The sequence below is a fragment of the Coregonus lavaretus genome, assembly GCF_964263955.1.
Source record: "Coregonus lavaretus genome assembly, chromosome: 18".
Taxonomy (NCBI): Eukaryota; Metazoa; Chordata; class Actinopteri; order Salmoniformes; family Salmonidae; genus Coregonus; species Coregonus lavaretus.
Window position 1 is genome coordinate 15,500,120 of NC_140005.1, and position 17,725 is coordinate 15,517,844.

At 44.5% G+C, this 17,725-nt stretch overlaps 1 protein-coding gene across 1 annotated transcript in view; it reads left to right on the forward strand.

Annotated features, from left to right (window-relative positions):
* LOC311145771 (rab3 GTPase-activating protein non-catalytic subunit-like) overlaps positions 1 to 17,725 on the forward strand; it is a 41,359-nt gene that overhangs the window by 4,665 nt on the left and 18,969 nt on the right. Inside the window, exons 5-12 of the mRNA XM_084182080.1 lie at positions 691 to 738; positions 2,710 to 2,785; positions 2,874 to 2,975; positions 3,095 to 3,194; positions 4,795 to 4,893; positions 13,931 to 14,079; positions 14,524 to 14,603; positions 16,562 to 16,651. Of these exons, the coding sequence (XP_084038206.1) occupies positions 691 to 738; positions 2,710 to 2,785; positions 2,874 to 2,975; positions 3,095 to 3,194; positions 4,795 to 4,893; positions 13,931 to 14,079; positions 14,524 to 14,603; positions 16,562 to 16,651 (744 nt within the window). The remainder of the gene's footprint in view (positions 1 to 690; positions 739 to 2,709; positions 2,786 to 2,873; positions 2,976 to 3,094; positions 3,195 to 4,794; positions 4,894 to 13,930; positions 14,080 to 14,523; positions 14,604 to 16,561; positions 16,652 to 17,725) is intronic.

The window sequence follows — 17,725 nt, forward strand, 5'->3', positions numbered from 1 at the left end:
AGAGGAGGAGGGGGGAGAGAAGAGAGGAGGAGGGGGGAGAGAACAGAGGAGGAGGGGGGGAAGAACAGAGGAGGAGGAGGGGAGAGAACAGAGGAGGAGGAGGGGAGAGAACAGAGGAGGAGGAGGAGAGAGAACAGAGGAGGAGGAGGGGAGAGAACGGAGGAGGAGGGGAGAGAACAGAGGAGGAGGAGGAGGGGAGAGAACAGAGGAGGAGGGGGAGAGAACAGAGGAGGGGGGAAGAGAGAACAGAGGAGGGGGGAGGAGGAGGGGAGGAGGAGTAGGGGGAGAGAACAGAGGAGGAGGAGGGGGAGAGAACAGAGGAGGAGGAGGAGGAGAAAACAGAGGAGGAGGGGGGGATAGAACAGAGGGGGGGGGGAGAGAACAGAGGAGGAGGGGGGGAGAGAACAGAGGAGGAGGGGGGGAGAGAACAGAGAAGGGGGGTTGAAAACAGGGGAGAGAACAGGAGGGGGGAGAGAACAGAGGGAGGAGGGGGGGAGAGAACAGAGGGAGGAGGGGGGAGAGAACAGAGGGAGGAGGGGGGAGAGTAAGGAGGGAAAGAAACATAAGGGCGGATGAATGAGAGAGGAATGGGTGAGACTGAGAGAATGTGAGGAGAGGAAAGGACACAGAAAGAAGACAATATTAGATTCCAGATTCACTGTGTGTGTGTGTGTGTTTGTCTCTTTACAGGGAGAGTGTGAGCAGCGTCATCTGTATACCTCTGGCCAGCCAGAAGAGGTAAGCCACCTAGTGTGTCCGACATTTTTCCAAAGTCAATACTTTGTAGAGCCAGCTTTTGCAGCAATTACAGCTGCAAGTCTCTTGGGGTATGTCTCTATAAGCTTGGCACATCTAGCCACTGGGATTTTTGCCTATTCTTCAAGGCAAAACTGCTCCAGCTCCTTCAAGTTGGATGGGTTCCGCTGGTGTACAGCAATCTTTAAGTCACAGATTCTCAATTGGATTGAGGTCTGGGCTTTGACTAGGCCATTCCAAGACATTTAAATGTTTCCCCTTAAACCACTCGAGTGTTGCTTTAGCAGTATGCTTAGGGTCATTGTCCTGCTGGAAGGTGAACCTCCGTCCCAGTCTCAAATCTCTGGAAGACTGAAACAGGTTTCCCTCAAGAATTTTCCTGTATTTAGCACCATCCATCATTCCTTCATTTCTGACCAGTTTCCCAGTCCCTGCTGATGAAAAACATCAGTACAGGTGCATCAAAGCTGGGACCGAGAGAAGCTGTTTTTCATTCTATCTCAAGGCCATCAGACTGTTAAATAGCCATCACTAGCACATTAGAGGCTGCTGCTGCCTATTGAAATCACTGGCCACTTTAAGAAATGGAACACTAGTCACTTTAATAATGTTTACATATCTTGCACTACTCATCTCATATGTATATACTGCATTCTATTCTAAAATAGTCTACTGTATCTTAGTCCATGCCGCTCTGTCATTGCTTGTCCATATATGTATATTTTCTTAAATTCCATTCCTTACTAGTTTTGTGTGTATTGGGTATATGTTGTGAAATTGTTAGATATTACTACACTGTCGGAGCTAGAAGCACAAGCATTTTGCTACACCCGCTATAACTGCTAAACACGTGTATGTGACAAATAACATTTTATTTGATTAGAAAAACATCCCCACAGCATGATGCTGCCACCACCATGCTTCACTGTGGGGATGGTGTTCTTAGGGTGATGAGAGGTGTTGGGGTTGCGTCAGACATAGCGTTTACCTTGATGGCCAAAAAGCTCAATTTTAGTCTCATCTGACCAGAGTACCTTCTTTCATATGTTTGGGGAGTCTCCCACATGCCTTTTGGCGAACACCAAACGTGTTTGCTTATCATTTTCTTTAAGCAATGGCTTTTTTTCTGGCCATTCTTCCGTAAAGCCCAGCTCAGCGGAGTGTACGGCTTAAAGTGGTCCTATGGACAGATACTCCAATCTCCGCTGTGGAGCTTTGCAGCTCCTTCAGGGTTATCTTTGGTCTCTTTGTTGCCTCTCTGAATAATGCCCTCCTTGCCTGGTCTGTGAGTTTTGGTGGGCGGCCGTCTCTTGGCAGGTTTGTTGTTGTGCCATATTCTTTCCATTTTTAAATAATGGATTTAATGGTGCTCTGTGGGATGTTCAAAGTTTCAGATATTTTTTTATAACCCAACCCTGATCTGTACTTCTCCACAACTTTGTCCTTGACCTGTTTGGAGAGCTCCTTGGTTTTCATGGTGCCGCTTGCTTGGTGGTGCCCCTTGCTTAGTGGTGTTGCAGACTCTGGGGCCGTTCAGAACAGGTGTATATATACTGAGATCATGTGACAGATCATGTGACACTTATATTACACACAGGTGGACTTTATTTAACTAATTATGTGACTTCTGAAGGTAATTGGTTGCACCAGATGTTATTTAGGGGCTTCATAGCAAAGGGGGTGAATACATGTGCACGCACCACTTTTCTGTTATTTTTTTCATTTCACTTCACCAATTTGGACTATTTTGTGTATGTCCATTACATGAAATCCAAATAAAAATCAATTTAAATTACAGGTTGTAATGCAACAAAATAGGAAAAACGCCAAGGGGGATGAATGCTTTTGCAAGGCACTGTATCAATGTGTGTATGTAAGTTTGTGTTCTAATGATGAGTATTTTCTCTCTCTCTCTCTGTCTGTCTGTCTGTGTGTCTGTCTGTGTGTGTTCAGGAGTTCCACAGGTCGGCCAGACTGGACCTGTATCGTTGTGGGCTTCTCATCTGGCTATGTCCGCTTCTACACAGAGGTACAGCACAGCAGCATTGACTTGTTACCAGGAAGTCTGGCTGGTGTGGTAGTGTTATTCTAACAGTGGCGTTGTGTGTGTTTGTCAGAGTGGGGTCCTACTCCTAGCCCAGCTGTTGAATGAGGATCCTGTCCTGAGGCTCAAGTGTCGCACCTACGAGATCCCCCGCCACCCCGGTGTCACCGAGCAGGTACGGCTGTAGCACACATCGAAACACTGACAGCTGTCTGGGCCTGGGTATCAAGGTTCCCTTGATGACACTTTGTATTTACGAATCTCTCTGTCTTTCCCTCTCTCTCTCTCTCTAAGCATGAAGAGCTGAGCATACTTTACCCAGCAGCCCTGGTCACTATTGATGGCTTCAGCCTCTTCCAGTCTCTACGCGCCTGCAGAAACCAGGTGGCTCGAGGTACTGCTCTCTGTGTGTGTTTTGTGTCTGTTGAGGTACTGTAGTAGCAGTAGCGGTACAGTGCAGGGAAGAAGTATTTGCCCCTTTTCTGATTTTCTCTATATTTTATAGTGAATGTTATCAGATCTTCAACCAAAACCTAATATTAGTTAAAGGTAACCTGAGTTTACAAATAACAAAACGAATTGATACTTATTTTATTTATTTAATTAACAAAGTTTTGGAACACCCAATTCCCCTGTGTGAAGAAGTCATTGCCCCCTTACACTCAATAACTGATTGTGCCACCTTTAGCTGCAATGACTGCAACCAAATGCTTCCTGTAGTTGTTGATCAGTCTCTCACATCGCTGTGGATACATTTTGGCCCACTCTTACATGCAGAACTGCTTTAACTCCGCATCATTTGTGGGTTTTCAAGCATGAACTGCTAGTTACAAGTCCTGCCACAACATCTCAATTGGGATTATGTCTGGACTTTGACTAGACCATTTCAAAACTTCAGCTTCAGCTCACAGACGGATGGCCTGACATTCTCCTGTAGAATTCTCTGATACAGAGCAGAATTTATGGTTCCTTCTATTAAGGCAAGTTGTCCAGGTCTTAAGGCAACAAAGCATCCCCAAACCATCACACTACCAACACCATGCTTGACCATTGATATAAGGTTCTTACTGTGGAATGCAGTAAGGTTTTCGCCAGGCAGCTGGGTCATGCAGCAAGACAATGATCCAAAACACACAAATCAAGTCTATGTGAAAATGGCTAAAAAGCAACACATTTGAAGTTTTGGAATGGCCTAGTCAAAGTCCAGACCTAATCCCAATTGAGATGTTGTGGCAGGACTTGAAACGAGCAGTTCATGCTTGAAAACCCACAAATGTCGCTGAGTTAAAGCAGTTCTGCATGGAAGAGTGGGACAAAATTCCTCCACAGCGATGTGAGAGACTGATCAACAACTACAGGAAGCGTTTGGTTGGAGTCATTGCAGCTGAAGGTGGCACAACCAGTTATTGAGTGTAGGGGGGCAATTACTTTTTCACATAGGGGCATTGAGTATTGCATAACTTTGTTTATGAAATACATGAAATAAGTATGTCATTGTTGTGTTATTTGTACACTCAGGTTCCCTTTATCTAGTATTAGGTTTTGGTTGAAGATCTGATAACATTCAGTATCAAAAATATGCAAAAGTAGAGAAAATTAGAAAGTGGGCAAATACTTTTTCACAGCACTGTATGTTAGTGTTAGTAATAGGAGATAGTATTGGTTGTAAAACTAGTTGTAGTACCACAGTAATTGTGCTATAAAGGTTACATGATGTTTAATAGAACCAACTTCTCCATTTGCTGGCTGGGTTGACAGAGTTTGCCAGAAAGGATGCAGGTACTGACACCTACACAAAAGCTAGTCTTTGACACTTAGTATAGTACATGTAGTATTTATTTGCGTATTGTGGCTTGATGTGATATATACTGTCATTCCACACCATTTATTCAACTCTTTCCCTCATCTCCTCTTCCTCTGTCAACCCTCTCTTCCTTAATCTCTTTCTCATTATCCCTAACTTTCTGTGATTTACCCCTCCCCCCACTCGTCAGCCGCGGCAGCAGGCAGTGAAGTGGTCCAGCCTCCTCCTCTGGCCTATAAGAAGTGGGGTCTACAGGATATGGACGCCATCGTAGACCACAGCAGCGTGGGTGAGCGAGTCAAGGAGGGAGGGTCATATGATGGATGGATGGATGGATGGGCACAGGGAGTGGGGGCGCTGGAGGAAGGAGGACAGGGAGTGGGCAGGAGTAGGGCTGTTTGGTGACCGTATTACCGCCACACCGGCAGTCACGAGTCTTGACGGCAGTCAAATTCCTGGTGACCGTTTGCTAAATGACTAAAATGTAAAAAATTTAAAAATGTCACGGTAATTAGGCTTCTCCAAGCTCTGATGCTGCTGATGGTCATTAGTAGCCTAACAAACTTGATAACTGCCTGGTACTCAGCACTGTATTGTCCCTCTAATCACTCTGATATCAATGCAAATGTCAGTGAAAATCAAACACTTCATGAGAGCCCATGAGCTGATGTTGCGCAACATTTCTATAGGCTATCCAATTGCGTGAGAAAACAGAGTGATGGGCTCTATTAAAAAGAGGATCCCATCAGCTTTCTATAGGCTAGGCCTACTATATTTATTTCTCAACTTTCCTCATATTAAGCACATTGCTTCTCTTTAAAACAGGAGTATAGCCTACCTGGCTGCCATGAAAATGAACCACGGAAAAGCTTCCTCCATTCGCTATTTAAGTGCATAGATTACATGTATTGTTTTCCGCTGCCCCTGTTTCGAGACAGGTGCATGATAATGGGCCATTCTAAATCAAAACAAATTTCACACATATTATTTAGTATATTTAGTATATTATTTAGTATATTCAAGGAACGGGACTCTAACCCGGACGCTTATAAGAAATCCCGCTATGACCTCCGACGAACCATCAAACAGGCAAAGAGTCAATACAGGTCTAAGATTGAATCATACTACACTGGCTCTGACGCTCGTCGGATGTGGCAGGGCTTGAAAACTATTACAGACTACAAAGGGAAGCACAGCCGCGAGCTGCCCAGTGACACAAGCCTACCAGACGAGCTAAACCACTTCTATGCTCGCTTCGAGGCAAGCAACACTGAAGCATGCATGAGAGCACCAGCTGTTCCGGATGACTATGTGATCACGCTCTCCGTAGCCGATGTGAGTAAGACTTTTAAGCAGGTCAACATTCACAAGGCCGCAGGGCCAGACGGATTACCAGGACGTGTACTCCGAGCATGTGCTGACCAACTGGCAAGTGTCTTCACTGACATTTTCAACATGTCCCTGACTGAGTCTGTAATACCAACATGTTTCAAGCAGACCACCATAGTCCCCGTGCCCAAGAACTCTAAGATAACCTGCCTAAATGACTACCGACCCGTAGCACTGACGTCTGTAGCCATGAAGTGCTTTGAAAGACTGGTCATGGCTCACATCAACAGCATAATCCCAGAAACCCTAGACCCACTCCAATTTGCATACCGCCCCAACAGATCCACAGATGATGCAATCTCTATCGCACTCCACACTGCCCTTTCCCACCTGGACAAGAGGAACACCTACGTGAGAATGCTATTCATTGACTACAGCTCAGCATTCAACACCATAGTGCCCTCTAAGCTCATCACTAAGCTAAGGATCCTGGGACTAAACACCTCCCTCTGCAACTGGATCCTGGACTTCCTGACGGGCCGCCCCCAGGTGGTAAGGGTAGGTAACAACACATCTGCCACACTGATCCTCAACACGGGGGCCCCTCAGGGGTGCGTGCTCAGTCCCCTCCTGTACTCTCTGTTCACCCATGACTGCATGGCCAGGCACGACTCCAACACCATCATTAAGTTTGCCGACGACACAACAGTGGTAGGCCTGATCACCGACAACGATGAGACAGCCTATAGGGAGGAGGTCAGAGATCTGGCCGTGTGGTGCCAGGACAACAACCTCTCCCTCAACGTGACCAAGACAAAGGAGATGATTGTGGACTACAGGAAAAAAAAGAGGACTGAGCACGCCCCCATTCTCATCGACGGGGCTGTAGTGGAACAGGTTGAGAGCTTCAAGTTCCTTGGTGTCCACATCACCAACGAACTATCATGGTCCAAACACACCAAGACAGTCGTGAAGAGGGCACGACAAAGCCTATTCCCCCTCAGGAGACTAAAAAGATTTGGCATGGGTCCTCAGATCCTCAAAAAATTCTACAGCTGCACCATCGAGAGCATCCTGACTGGTTGCATCACCGCCTGGTATGGCAACTGCTTGGCCTCTGACCGCAAGGCACTACAGAGGGTAGTGCGTACGGCCCAGTACATCACTGGGGCAAAGCTCCCTGCCATTCAGGACCTCTATACCAGGCGGTGTCAGAGGAAGGCCCTCAAAATTGTCAAAGACTCCAGCCACCCTAGTCATAGACTGTTCTCTCTGCTACCGCACGGCAAGCGGTACCGGAGTGCCAAGTCTAGGTCCAAAAGACTTCTCAACAGCTTCTACCCCCAAGCCATAAGACTCCTGAACAGCTAATCATGGCTACCCGGACTATTTGCACTGCCCCCCCACCCCATCCTTTTTACGCTGCTGCTACTCTGTTAAGTATTTATGCATAGTCACTTTAACTCTACCCACATGTACATATTACCTCAACTACCTCAACTAGCCGGTGCCCCCGCACATTGACTCTGCAACGGTACCCCCCTGTATATATAGCCTCCCTACTGTCACTTTATTTTACTGTATATATAGCCTCCCTACTGTCACTTTATTTTACTTCTGCTCTTTTTTTCTCAACACTTTTTTTGTTGTTGTTTTATTCTTACTTTTTTTGTTTAAAATAAATGCACTGTTGGTTAAGGGCTGTAAGTAAGCATTTCACTGTAATGTCTGCACCTGTTGTATTCGGCACATGTGACCAATAAGATTTGATTTGATTTGATTTGATGTAAAGATTAAATCAATAATATTTTGATGGGTGACAATATTAGCCTATCACTTGTGAATGATGCCCAGCTTAAGGCAAACAGCGCATGCTTTTTCCCCAGAATTTTTCAAATCATAGTCAACGCCTCATGTAGCCTAGCCCATAGGCCTACAGTGCCTTGCAAAAGTATTCATCCCCCTTGGTGTTTTTCCTATTTTGTTGCATTACAACCTGTAATTTAAATGGATTTATATTTGGATTTCATTTAATGGACATACACAAAAGTCCAAATTGGTGAAGTGAAATGAAAAAAATTACTTGTTTCAAAAAATTCCAAAAAATAAATAACGGAAAAGTGCTGTGTGCATATGTATTCACCCCCTTTGCTATGAAGCCCCTAAATAACATCTGGTGCAACCAATTACCTTCAGAAGTCACATAATTAGTTAAATAAAGTCCACCTGTGTGCAATCGAAGTGTCACATGATCTGTCACATGATCTCAGTGTATACACCTGTTCTGAAAAGCCCCAGAGTCTGCAACACCACTAAGCAAGGGGCACCACTAAGCAAGGGGCACCATGAAGACCAAGGAGCTCTCCTTGTGGAGAAGTACAGATCAGGGTTGGGTTATAAAAAAATATCTGAAACTTTGAACATCCCATGGAGCACAATTAAATCCATTATGAAAAAATTGAAAGAATATGGCACCACAACAAACCTGCCAAGAGAGGGCCGCCTACCAAAACTCACGGACCAGGCAAGGAGGGCATTATTCAGAGGCAACAAAGAGACCAAAGATAACCCTCAAGGAGCTGCAAAGCTCCACAGCGGAGATTGGAGTATCTGTCCATAGGACCACTTTAAGCCGTACACTCCACAGAGTGTACGGCTCTTGCTGCTGGTGACTCTCAGATCCACCTCTACGCAGACGACACCATTTTGTATACATCTGGCCCTTCATTGGACACTGTGTTAACAAACCTCCAAACGAGCTTCAATTCCATACAACACTCCTTCAGTAGCCTCCAACTGCTCTTAAACACTAGTAAAACTAAATGCATGCTCTTCAACCGAACGCTGCTTGCACCCGCCCACCCGACTAGAATCACTACTCTAGACGGGTCTGACCTAGAGTATGTGGACAACTACAAATATCTAGGTGTCTGGTTAGACTGTAAACTCTCCTTCCAGACTCACATTAAGAATCTCCAATCCAAAGTTAAATCTAGAATCGGTTTCCTATTTCGCAACAAAGCCTCCTTCACTCATGCTGCCAAACATGCCCTCGTAAAACTGACTATCCTACCGATCCTTGACTTCGGCGATGTCATTTACAAAATAGCCTCCAACACTCTACTCAGCAAATTGGATGTTGTCTATCACAGTGCCATCCGTTTTGTCTCCAAAGCCCCATATAATACCCACCACTGTGACCTGTACGCTCTTGTTGGCTGGTCCTCACTACATATTCGTCGCCAAACCCACTGGCTCCAGGCCATCTATAAATCACTGCTAGGCAAATCCCCGCCTTATCTTAGCTCATTGGTCACCATAGCAACACCCACCCGTAGTCTGCGCTCCAGCGGGTATATCTCACTGGTCATCCCCAAAGCCAACACCTCCTTTGGCCGCAATTCCTTCCAGTTCTCTGCTGCCAATGACTGGAACAAATTGCAAAAATCTCTGAAGCTGGAGACACTTATCTCCCTCACTAACTTTAAGCATCAGTTGTCAGAGCACCTTACCGATCACTGCACCTGTACACAGCCCATCTGAAATTAGCCCGCCCAACTACCTCATCCCTATATTGTTATTTATTTTGCTCATTTGTACCCCAGTATCTCTATTTGCACATCATCTCTTGCACATCATTCCAGTGTTAATACTAAATTGTAATTATTTTGCACTATAGCCTATTTTATTGCCTTACCTCCATAACTTGCTAAATTTGCACACTGTATATTATATGTATTTCTGTTGTATTTTTGACTTTGTTTTGTTTTACCCCATATGTAACTCTGTGTTGTTGTTTTTATCGCATTGCTTTGCTTTATCTTGGCCAGGTCGCAGTTGTAAATGAGAACTTGTTCTCAACTGGTTTACCTGGTTAAATAAAGGTGAAATAAAATAAATAAATTACAGAAGAGTGGCCAGAAAAAAGCCATTGCTTAAAGAAAATGATAAGCAAACACATTTGGTGTTTGCCAAAAGCCATGTGGGAGACTCCCCAAACATATGGAAGAAGGTACTCTGGTCAGATGAGACTAAAATTGAGCTTTTGGGCCATGAAGGAAAACGCTATGTCTGGCGCAAACCCAACACCTCTCATCACCCCGAGAACACCATCCCCACAGTGAAGCATGGTGGTGGCAGCATCATGCTGTGGGGATGTTTTTCATCGGCAGAGACTGGGAAACTGGTCAGAATTGAAGGAACGATGGATGGCACTATATACAGGGAAATTCTTGAGGGAAACCCGTTTGTCTTCCAGAGATTTGAGACTGGGACGGAGGTTCACCTTCCAGCAGGACAATGACCCTAAGCATACTGCTAAAGCAACACTCGAGTGGTTTAAGGGGAAACATTTAAATGTCTTGGAATGGCCTAGTCAAAGCCCAGACCTCAATCCAATTGAGAATCTGTGACTTAAAGATTGCTGTACACCAGCGGAACCCATCCAACTTGAAGGAGCTGGAGCAGTTTTGCCTTCAAGAATAGGCAAAAATCCCAGTGGCTAGATGTGCCAAGCTTATAGAGACATACCCCAAGAGACTTGCAGCTGTAATTGCTGCAAAAGGTGGCTCTACAAAGTATTGACTTTGGGGGGGTGAATAGTTATGCATGCTCAAGTTCTGTTTTTTTGTCTTATTTCTTGTTTTTTCACAACAAAAAATATTTTGCATCTTCAAAGTGGTAGGCATGTTGTGTAAATCAAATGATACAAACCCCCCCAAAATCCATTTTAATTCCAGGTTGTAAGGCAACAAAATAGGAAAAATGCCAAGGGGGGTGAATACTTTCGCAAGCCACTATATATGTTTTGATAAGGTTTGTATGACAACTAAAGTGGCCAAATAACTTCTTAAAATGAAGCACATTAATCCGCTTTACAACGGGTGTAACTGGCATACATACGCAGCGCATGAGTTTCATGTTTGGGGAAGATAATTTTCACAATAAAAATGCACCTTTATAATAAAACCATACATGCATAATCGCATTTGTGGTCACTTTTGAGAATGGGGTTTTCCTGCTAATTGAACATTCGCGCTTATAGCCTACTGCCGTGTGCGCATTGCTGCGCTTGTAATTTGAAGAAATAGCCTAATAGTTTTTCAACATTTTAAAAGCTAAACATTCTCATCTGTTGCGTCAGGCTTATTGCTTAAAACAGGTGTTTTGATGCTGGTGGTTGTATTAATTCGGGATCTATTGCATCCCACAACTGTCCCAGACTATGTTTGGAATATTTATTTCTCACACAGAATAGAATAGGTCAACTTTTGTACTATGGGGGATAGTAGATTTACATATGCTAGTGCTTTTGCTGTTCGTTAGGCCTACTCATCTTGTTGGTTGACAAAAAGTAAATGTGGACAGTTCTTCCAATATCTTCAATATGACCTCGGAATTGGATAAGGACGCGCGCAGTTGCGTCCCCGATGTGTCGGTCTTCAATTGTAGCCTGTGAGAAAGACCTGATCACTTGACTGAGAGCCATGTGAGTGAGAGGTACTTTGGCACGCAGCCGGGAGAAGGGAATTATAATTATTATATTCAGCCCAAGGGCACAACAGCCACTGGCCGCAAAAGGCATGGATTCTTTTTAGGGGACATTATGGCCACACAAAGGGGATGCAGCCGGGAAATTCGAGGCATTATCAAGTGTTTGTCAAACTGTGAATGAGAGACTGATGAAGTGTGTGCAGCCTGCACAAAAAAACAAAGCAGAGCTCATGCCTTTCATGTGACTAATGATGATTTGAAAAAAGTCGCATCATGTAGCCTTAGAATGTATTAAAAATCAAAACATATAGCCCAACGTTTGTATCACAACTAAAGTTACATAAATAACTCTAAATTAAGCATATAGGAGTACCTACTTTTTTTGATAACCGCTCAACACAGAATAGCTGCATGTGCGCACTCCCTCAAATCGTTTGAAGAAAATATAATTTCTATTTTATTCAGCAATGTTCAATTGTATTCTTCGTATAAAATAATGCCATGGAATTCCAAGCAAATCTTGTCTGCTAAATGAACTAGTGTAGCCCACAGCCATATGGCATAGCCAGATCAGGGCCTAACATAAGGACAACTCAGAGTATGCTATTTTGTTCTTCTGAAATAGACTACATTTTCTTCATATCATGTTTCTTTAGACCTGTCTAAAATAAATAATGGATTTATTGTGATGGTGTTGGCTATATTACATGGATTTATTAGACTTTTTAAAATGTAGATGTTCCAAAGGTCTGCATCAGTGGCTTGTAAGCCAGGAGATGCTAAATGTGCTTATTTTAATTATCACCGGCTGACAAAATGTCATCACCGCCACAGCCCTAGGCAGGAGCATGGCGAGCAGAAGGTGGAGAAAATCATGGATACTGGTTGAAAGACGGTGAAAGTGTAGCTACAGTGGCTTCGGAAAGTATTCAGACCCCTTGACTTTTTCCACATTTTGTTACGTTACAGCCTTATTCTAAAATTGATTAAATAAAGAAAGTTCCTCAGCAATCTACACACAATACCCCATAATGATAAAGCGAAAAAATGTTTTTAGGAATGTTTGCATATTTATAAAAAAAAAAAAAAACATACCTTATTTACATAAGTATTCAGGCCCTTTGAGATCAGGTGCATCCTGTTTCCATTGATCATCCTTGATGTTTTCGACAACTTGATTGGAGTCCACCTGTGGTATATTCAATTGATTGGACATGATTTGGAAATACACACACCTGTCTATCTAAGGTCCCACAGTTGACAGTGCAGGTCAGCGTAAAAACCAAGTCATGAGGTCGAAGGAATTGTCCGTAGAGCTCCGAGAAAGGATTGTATCGAGACACAGATCTTGGGAAGGGTACCAAAACATTTCTGCAGCATTGAAGGTCCCCAAGAACACAGTGGCCTCCATCATTCTTAAATGGAAGAAGATTGGAACCACCAAGACTCTTCCTAGAGCTGGCCGCCCGGCCAAACTGAGCTATCGGGGGAGAAGGGCCTTGGTCAGGGAGGTGACCAAGAACCCGATGGTCATTCTGACAGAGCTCTAGAGTTCCTCTCTGGATATGGGAGAACCTTCCAGAAGGACAACCATCTCTGCAGCACTCCACCAATCAGGCCTTTATGGTAGAGTGGCCAGACGGAAGACAGTAAAAGGCACATGATGGCCCGCTTGGAGTTTGCCAAAAGGCACCTAAAAACTCTCAGACCATGAGAAACAAGATTATCTTGTCTGATGAAACCAAGATTGAACTCTTTGGCCTGAATGCCAAGTGTCACGTCTGGAGGAAACCTGGCACCATCATGCTATGGGGATGTTTTTCAGGGACTGGGAGACTTGCCAGGATCGAGGCAAAGATGAATGGAGAAAAGTACAGAGAGATCCTTGATGAAAACCTGCTCCAGAGCACTCAGGACCTCAGACTGGGGCGACGGTTCACCTTCCAACAGGACAACGACCCTAAGCACGCAGCCAAGACAACGCAGGAGTGGCTCCGGGACAAGTCTCTGAATGTCCTTGAGTGGCCCAGCCAGAGCCCGGACTTGAACCTGATCGAACATCTCTGGAGAGACCTGAAAATAGCTGTGCAGGAACGCTCCCCATCCAACCTGACGGAGCTTGAGAGGATCTGCAGAGAAGAACGGGAGAAACTCCCCAAATACAGGTGTGCCAAGCTTGTAGCGTCATACCCAAGAAGATTCGAGGCTGTAATCGCTGCCAAAGGTGCTTCAACAAAGGACTGAGTAAAGGGTCTGAATACTTAGGTAAATGTGATATTTCAGTTTTGTATTTTTTATAAATTAGCAAAAAAATCTAAAAACCTGTTTTTGCTTTGTCATTATGGGGTATTGTGTAGATTGATGAGGAAAACAATTATTTAATCAATTTTAGAATAAGGCTGTAACGTAACAAAATGTGGAAGGAGTCAAGGGGTCTGAATACTTTCTGAATGCACTATGTTCTCCATTGTAACAATGCTCTCTCTCCATCCCTCCCTCCCCAGGTATAATGACACTGTGTGTGTTTGACCAGATGAAGAATGCGTCTATCCTGGGGGGTTTCCATGCCTCTGTGAAGGGCAGCCCCCCTGCCATGAGTCAGTACATAACTGTGGGGGGAGGACCCTACACAGGCTTCTACTACGCCATAGAGGTGTGTGTTTGTGTCTGTCTGTCCATCTTTTTCTCACCTCATGCATGTCTGTTTATCTCCCTGAGAGAATGGTAGTTACTCTTTAATAAGAAAGTCGGCATTAGTTCAGACCAGTAGAAGCGACTTGACTTTCCTATTCCTTCTAGACCAGGGATGGGCAATAATTTTGGCTCGAGGGCCACATCAGGATTTCTAAATTAAGTGGAGGGATGTTATTTTGAAAAAGTGCAGTTATTAGGTCCATTATCATTTCTACATACTTTCTATGTAGTTTTATATGTTCAAGAGTGACCTGAAGTGTTATTACCCCCCCCCCCCCCCCCAAAGTCAAACCTCCCTCGGACCGGATTACCTTATTTTGCTGTAGACAGAGCAGAGATTTCCACCAAAGCAGCACAAAATGTCCAGTCAGAATATATTGTTTTTCTCTCTCTCTCTCTCCAGGGTAGCTCCCAGCCTCTCCTCTCCCATGTGGCTCTGGCTGTGGCGAGCAAACTCACATCGGCCTTGTTCAGCGCTGCCAGGTGCGCGCGTTTGTTTTTCTTACTTCAGAAAGTATTCAGACCACTTGACTTTTTTCACATTTTGTTATGTTACAGCTTTATTCTAAAATTTATAAAATTGTTTTTTCCCCTTCATCAATCTACACACAATACCCCGTAATGACAAAGCAAAAACAGGTTTTTAGATTTGTTTGCTAATTTATACAAAATAAAAAAACGGAAATATCACATTTACATAAGTATTCAGACCCTTTACCCAGTACTTTGTTGAAGCACCTTTGGCAGCGATTACAGCATTGAGTCTTCTTGTGAATGACGCTACAAGCTTGGCACACCTGTATTTAGGGAGTTTCTCCCATTCTTCTCTACATATCCTCTCAAGCTCTGTCAGGTTGGATGGGGAGCGTTGCTGCACAGCTATTTTCAGGTCTCTCCAGAGATGTTAGATCGGGTTCAAGTCCGGGCTCTGGCTGGGCCACTCAAGGACATTCAGAGACTAGTCCCGAAGCCACTCCAGCGTTGTCTTGGCTGTGTGCTTAGGGTCGTTGTCCTGTTGGAAGGTGAACCTTCGCCCCAGTCTGAGGTCCTGAGAGCTCTAGAGCAGGTTTTCATCAAGGATCTCTCTGTACTTTGCTCCGTTCATCTTTCCCTCGATCCTGACTAGTCTCCCAGTCCCTGCCGCTGAAAAACAACCCCACAGCATGATGCTGCCACCACCATTCTTCCCCGTAGGGATGGTGCCAGGTTTCCTCCAGACGTGACGCTTGGCATTCAGGCCAAAGAGTTCAATCTTTGTTTCATCAGACCAGAGAATCTTGTTTCTCATGGTCTGAGAGTCTTTAGGTGCCTTTTGGCAAACTCCAAGCAGGCTGTCATGTGCCTTTTACTGAGGAGTGGCTTCCCTCTGGCCACTCTACCATAAAGGCCTGATTTGGTGGAGTGCTGCAGAGATGGTTGTCCTTCTGGAAGGTTCTCCCATCTCCACAGAAAAACTCTAAAGCTCTGTCAGTTTGACCATCGGGTTCTTGGTCACCTCCCTGACCAAGGCCCTTCTCCCCCGATTGCTCAGTTTGGCCGGGCGGCCAGCTCTAGGAAGAGTCTTCTTGGTGGTTCCAAACTTCTTCCATTGAAGAATGATGGAGGCCACTGTGTTCTTGGGGACCTTCAATGCTGCAGAACAATTTTGGTACCCTTCCCCAGATCTGTGCCTCGACACAATCCTGTCTCGGACCTCTACGGACAATTCCTTCGACCTCATGGCTTGGTTTTTGCTCTGACATGCACTGTCAACTGTGGGACCTTATATAGACAGGTATATGCCTTTCCAAATCATGTCCAATCAATTGAATTTACCACAGGTGGACTCTAATCAAGTTGTAGAAACATCTCAAGGATGATCAATGGAAACAGGATGCACCTGAGCTCAATTCCGAGTCTCATAGCAAAGGGTCTGAATACTCATGTAAATAAGGTATCTGTTTTTATTTTTATTTTATAGATTTGCACACAAAAAAAAACGGTTTTTGCATTGTTATTATTGGGTATTGTGTGTAGATTGCTGAGGGGGAAAAAACAATTTCATCTATTTTAGAATAAGGCTGTAATGTAACAAAATGTGGAAAAAGTCAAGGGGTCTGAATACTTTCCGAAGGCAGTGTATGTATGAGTATTCTCCCAATTGTCAGTATCTTTGCCTCCTACTCCCTTTAATCACAGTGAGTATTCCCTGAGGTGTGTGGGTGTGTTGACACGGCTGGTGCCTTCACTGAGCCATGCACTACCACTGCTACAGCCACACAGGACACAAAGCAGCTAAATCAATACAGTGATATAGCCTCTCTTTCCTGACAACTAATTCATTATAACTCTGTATGTCCTCTCCCTTCCCTCTTCTCACTCTCTTTCTTCTGCATTGCTTCTTTCTTTCTGTACCCTTTCTCTACCCTCTCATCTCTCCTCTCTTTCGCTCTCGTTGTCAGTGGGTGGCTAGGCTGGAAGAAACAGAGTGAGGAGGAGCCAACTCAGAAACAGAAGCCCAAGGTGGAGCCGGCCACGCCCCTGGCAGTCAGGTGACTCTTACATTTACATTTTAGTCATTTAGCAGACGCTCTTATCCAGAGCGACTTACAGTTAGTGAGTGCATACATTTTTCATACTGGCCCCCCGTGGGAATCGAACCCACAACCCTGGCGTTGCAAGCGCCATGCTCTACCAACTGAGCTACAGGAGACTCTTATCAGAAGAACTAGGAAACTGTTTGTTCTGCACACGAAATCTACGCAGTGAAATTGCCAAGTTATCTTATCACTTGCAAATGAATCAATTAGCCACTATATATATACAGTGGGGCAAAAAAGTATTTAGTCAGCCACCAATTGTGCAAGTTCTCCCACTTAAAAAGATGAGAGAGGCCTGTAATTTTCATCATAGGTACACGTCAACTATGAAAGACAAAATGAGAAAAAAAAATCCAGAAAATCACATTATAGGATTTTTAATGAATTTATTTGCAAATTATGGTGGAAAATAAGTATTTGGTCAATAACAAAAGTTTTGTCAATACTTTGTTATATACCCTTTGTTGGCAATGACACAGGTCAAACGTTTTCTGTAAGTCTTCACAAGGTTTTCACACACTGTTGCTGGTATTGTGGCCCATTCCTCCATGCAGATCTCCTCTAGAGCAGTGATGTTTTGGGGCTGTCGCTGGGCAACACGGACTTTCAACTCCCTCCAAAGATTTTCTATGGGGTTGAGATCTGGAGACTGGCTAGGCCACTCCAGGACCTTGAAATGCTTCTTACGAAGCCACTCCTTCGTTGCCCGGGCGGTGTGTTTGGGATCATTGTCATGCTGAAAGACCCAGCCACGTTTCATCTTCAATGCCCTTGCTGATGGAAGGAGGTTTTCACTCAAAATCTCACGATACATGGCCCCATTCATTCTTTCCTTTACACGGATCAGTCGTCCTGGTCCCTTTGCAGAAAAACAGCCCCAAAGCATGATGTTTCCACCCCCATGCTTCACAGTAGGTATGGTGTTCTTTGGATGCAACTCAACATTCTTTGTCCTCCAAACACGACGAGTTGAGTTTTTACCAAAAAGTTATATTTTGGTTTCATCTGACCATATGACATTCTCCC